The sequence below is a fragment of the Camellia sinensis genome, chromosome 1 (genome assembly GCF_055761805.1).
Source record: "Camellia sinensis isolate YWXY chromosome 1, ASM5576180v1, whole genome shotgun sequence".
Lineage (NCBI taxonomy): Eukaryota > Viridiplantae > Streptophyta > Magnoliopsida > Ericales > Theaceae > Camellia > Camellia sinensis.
Genome location: NC_138961.1, coordinates 218,796,816 through 218,801,846, shown reverse-complemented (window position 1 = coordinate 218,801,846; position 5,031 = coordinate 218,796,816). Strand labels below are relative to the sequence as shown.

Below are 5,031 nucleotides of genomic sequence, written 5' to 3'. Positions count from 1 at the left end.
GACAAAGCAAAAGCCAAAATGAAATAATAAAAACATTGTAGGACCCAACCCACCTCTCATGGTTCAAATATTTCGGTTGTGTTTATTTATTTGTTTAAAACTCTGCCACCACCAGCCCATTTTGACTATGCCACATTGATTTCTCACTTGTAAGTTATAGAGGAAAAATTATTGTTTGCTCTTGCAATGTTATATATTCATATTTTTTATTAATTATTATTTATTATATCATTTTATATTTTTTAATTATTTAACATAAAATTATTAAATTTATTTATTTATTTTTTAATTATAATATTTTTGAAATATCACATTACTACATTCTAATAGTACTCAATAATTACTCTTCGTAGAGAGAGTGTGAGGTTTAAGCTCCTCCACACCAACAAATACCGTCTTCGTTTCGTAGTCTTCTCTAACTCCACCCAACACCAACGCCCATGCTCTAAAATCAGAGAGCTCTCTCCACCAGCCATGAATTTTTTATTTATTTCTTTTTCTTTTTTTTTTAAATCTCACGAGTGTTCCGATTAATTTCAATTGCATACACTGCAATTAAATTATTAATTTTAATAAAAATTTAAAAAGACAAGGAAAAGTAAAATAATAAATTTAATTTATATTCGTCTCAAACTTTCATGATCGCTTCTCAAATCCTCAGTTAAATTAATTCAACTACAACTGTAATATATGTTTGTTTATGTTTTCAAACTAGTTTTTTGCATATAGGTTTGAGCATGATGTTTGGATAGAGTTGTGGAATTAATTTTCCACAACTCTGCAGAGAACTCTGTCAAACAGAGCGCGTTTTTCAATTTTTTTTTTCAAAATTTGGCCTAACCGGTTGTCCGATCGGTTGACCGGAATAGTGATTTTTTTTTTTTTTTTTTGCAATTGATATGCTAATATTTATATATTCGAAAAAAATATTTTCTGAACTTTTAAAAAAAAATTATGTGTTTTAAAATATGTTTAGTTATGAATTGTAAGTTTGTGTATCAACTATCAAATGTCACATCAAATATTCCCTACTCAATATAAAACTCTTTTCAAAACTATTTTCGAAACTCTCACTAAACAAATTTTCTACATTCAAATCATAATTCCAAACCTCACAAACTCAAAATACAACGTATACTCTCAAATCATAATTACAAAACTCTACGAAACGCAACCTTATTCAAATACAACTATAATATTCAAGATTTTGCCGGACTAATTTTGGAGTACATTAAATCTCCGACTCCACCAACCATCTTGTTCACGGACTTTTTTTTAAGAAAAATATCAATCAACGAGAAGAAATTTTTTTGCAATAGAACACAGACACAGGCTTTCATTTTTTTACAATTTATTTCACTTATTCCCACTTTTTATTTGTGACTTTTCCACCCAAAAAAAAAAGAATTTTAAATAAAATGTAATTTTTTTAGGGCAAGTAATAATTGTTTGAGGTTCCTCTATAACACCATTCAACAACAAAGCTTTAAATCAGAGGACTTTCTCTCTCCTCTCTTTGAGTAAATTGGCCGCCCCAACTGGTTACTCCTACTTTCTGTTTTCTTGGTCAACCCTCTTAAACACGACATGTTCCACCATCTACATGTCTTCATCATTTTTGAATTTTGACCAAGTCATTTTATTTTCTCTTAATTTTTACAAGAATTTCTTATTCAAAACCAAAAGGGAAAAAGCTGGAGTGATGATGACTTGTGAATTGGAAAGTAGTAGAATTTCGCATCCAAAGACCACAACCAAAGATAAAGTCACCAATACAAAATTCAAAAATAAATAAATAAAAGACGACACAACCCACTAGACTAGAGAATATAACCCACTTTCCTTCTTTGAAATATGTAACCAAATCGACTGTGGCCCCTTTTAGTACAGTTGTGATAAAATAATTATAATTTATAATTTAACAACTTATAACTTATAAATATGAACATAAATTAATTTTTGATTTATAAATTAAGTTTCTTCTCTCTCACTCAAAAAATAAATTAATTTTTTACTTACAAAAAATTATAAACTGTATTACTAAGCTGAACTAAATACATCAAAATAATTTAAATTAAACTAAAAACTAATATAAATTAAAAATAAGTCGTATCAAACAAGGCTATCTTTTCATTGATTTTTCCTTTCATTTTTCATTTCATTCACATAGAGAGAAAAGTAGAGAATACAGTGTCGGACAATGAATAAACAAACAACCGTTGTTTCAATTATAGAATCAAACACAATTTTCTTATATGAAATTGATGAATCACACATATCATATGAGGAGACCGTGTTTAATTCGATAGACTTAAAGAAAAACCCATTACGTCTCCTTTGAGATAGAGCTGAGTTGAGTCATTGAGCTCACTCACTCATCTAGCTAATAGTAGTACTACACTGTAACTCTCTACACATTTGTGGAATGATGATGATGATAAGTGAAAACACTTGGCTTTTGTTTCACCACCATGCATGATAATCTAAATCAAGAAGACTCTAAGATAAGACCACTTGTTTCTGCAAGAGAGAGAGAGTGGTTGTGCTCTCCTTCGTAGGTTACAATCAGCATCTTTGGATCGTCTAAAGCTCTCTCCACATGTTTACGTGCTGGGCAACCCCTCACACTACTGCACTTGTAATAACCCCTGTTTTATTATCCATATAAGCCTATCAGATGGAATAAACTTAGAAATATAAACATTGATCAAAAAATAAAGGTGTACGTGAATGAAAGGATAAGTTCGTAAGATGTAGTCTTCATCAATTATGTGATTTTTTTTCTTTTTTCTTTTTTATGTTCGATTTTTGTAGTTGTAGTACCACACCCAAATTAATTTGAAAATTGTACTATACATTTAAATTTTAAATAATTTAAATTTTTTTTTTTTTTTTCCCATGCGCATAACATTTATAGCATTCTAAACAAAAGAATCCCATTTCTTTACCTAAACTAGCCATGCTATAGTCATGAGAACGAAAATCTTGTGCAGACAATTTGGCTCCTAGAAGGGTAAAATTGTATTTTTAAAGTTTTAAAGGTCAAACGTCTCATAACTGATCAGACTCGTTTCAGGGGTACAGTACAGTACAGAAGTAGGAACGAGTCGAGGACTGAGTTAATATTTATCATTGAGTCAAGTTGGAAGATTAGAAACAAATGAGTCACACCAACTACGAACCTTGGATGCGGAGAACCTTTAATGGGTTTCTGACCATACTTCCTCCACGAGTAATCGTCTGGTGGTATATCAGACATCTTCGAGCTTATCGCCGGAACTCTCACAACCCTCTTCAGCCTCAGCTTTCTGATTCCACAAAATCAAATATTAACAAAATTGAATTTCAATAAAACACACACAAATACAAACATATATATATATATATCAACAATTCATTTCATATGGTAGTTCAGAAGAATATATAAAAAATTAAATTAAATTTAACTTGATAATTTAAATTAATTTAATTTTTTATATCAATAATTTTCTTCGTTGAAATTAGTCAGATAATGAATCAAATTTGATTTTCAATATATCAAATTCGGACCCATATAGCATACCGTCTCTTGGAACAATGGCAGCGGCCGGAAGAGCCACTGCACTTGCCGGAGGCTGCGTTTTCCGACGAACTGCACTTTCTCTTCAACAAGGGCGGCTTTCCGGCGGAGGAAACCTGCGACAGATTCGAAATCTGAAACGCCGACAACGACGAAAGTTGCTTGCTGTCGGTGTCTCCCGTTAAAGACGACATGAACGAGGTGGTGGCGCCGGAAATCGCCGGCGAATACGAGGAGAAATTAATCGATTTCGACGCCGAGTCTTTCCGATCAATAACCCCATTTTTCACGATCATGAGGTGGTCGTGCTGAGATTGAAGATGGTGGTGGTGAGAATTTGCGTGAGGAACAGCGAGAGGGACTTGTTGGATTGGTCTCGGGCAATAGATTCTAGTCGATTCAGAGACTTCTTTGGAGTCTCTGTTCTGGTTTTGAACCGGTAGCGCCAGAGGGGCTCTTCTGAACCGGGCATGGCCGGTTCGAGTCCGACCCAGAAGAGAAATGACTCGCTTGAACTTGGTTACAGCCACATCAGCGACTGCTCTACAGTCCATATCTATCTCCATAGTCGATCTCTGCTCTGAATTAGCTGATAATTGACCCTCTTGTCTCTGTTGTTGTTGAGACTGAGAAAGGAGTCTAATGAGCTTCTCAACACTCTCGAGCCCAGAGGCTGCTTCTTGAACCACTGCGTTCTCTTCCACGTGAGACGTAAAGCTGTCGTTTCTGTAACCCATCACGAGCTCGACGGCCATGGCTTCACAACCATCAGCTTGGACCGAAACAGAGGACTAAAAGCTTTCAAAACAGACTAGTGAAGTGGTATAAGTAGTGGATACGATGTGAATATGTTATGACTATTGTTTTTTTTTTTTAATCTCTGTAGAGGATAAAATGGAAAAATTACAAAATATTCATGAAATATTATCTGTATGTATTTTTTAATTAATTATTATTTTTTATATTTTTTAATCACTTAATATATTATCACGTACTTATTTTTTTTTATCAATTATAATATTATAAATTATTACATATTTATATTTCAAAATTATTGAATATACCTGTTAAAATAATGATATGGGCGGAAGATAAATAAAGGTGGAGAAAGTGGGTGAAGAATGAATAAATGACTCAACCATTAGATCTTTCTTTCTCCAGTCAAACTTAGGTGCGAATACCATATAACCACAATAGACATTTACCCAAAAAAACCACTAAATAGACAAACAACCTTGGTCGACCTGTGTTATGGGGAAATTAATGTTAATGGACGACAAATATTGGAAAATAAAAGTCAAGTATGCTGCTTTTAATAAGAAAAATAAATATTCATACCAAAAAAATATATATGTATAAAAAATTTTAAAACCCCCGTAGTTTTGTTATTTATGAATATTTTATTTTAAAATATAAAATTTGCTTTGCGTCATTTTATATGAAATTTTATTTTTATATTATTATTTTTAAAA

General features: G+C 32.2%; 1 protein-coding gene across 1 annotated transcript; it reads right to left on the bottom strand.

The window, feature by feature from the left end:
* Positions 1 to 2,110: 2,110 nt before the first annotated feature.
* Positions 2,111 to 4,810, bottom strand: LOC114256487 (putative WRKY transcription factor 15). The gene is made up of 3 exons (XM_028196157.2): positions 3,563 to 4,810; positions 3,183 to 3,308; positions 2,111 to 2,648 (listed from the first exon to the last, which is right to left on the bottom strand). Exons 1-3 carry the CDS (start codon positions 4,312 to 4,314, stop codon positions 2,489 to 2,491), a joined length of 1,038 nt encoding a protein of 345 aa, XP_028051958.2. The 5' UTR covers positions 4,315 to 4,810; the 3' UTR covers positions 2,111 to 2,488.
* Positions 4,811 to 5,031: the final 221 nt, after the last annotated feature.

Excerpts from the sequence above, each read along its gene's own strand:
- LOC114256487 (XM_028196157.2), bottom strand. The coding sequence starts at position 4,314 with ATGGCCGTCGAGCTCGTGATGGGTTACAGAAACGACAGCTTTACGTCT. Across the intron at positions 3,309-3,562 it reads TGCCATTGTTCCAAGAGACG|AAAGCTGAGGCTGAAGAGGG; the intron begins GTATGCTATATG and ends TTGTGGAATCAG. Across the intron at positions 2,649-3,182 it reads AAAGGTTCTCCGCATCCAAG|GGGTTATTACAAGTGCAGTA; the intron begins GTTCGTAGTTGG and ends ATAATAAAACAG.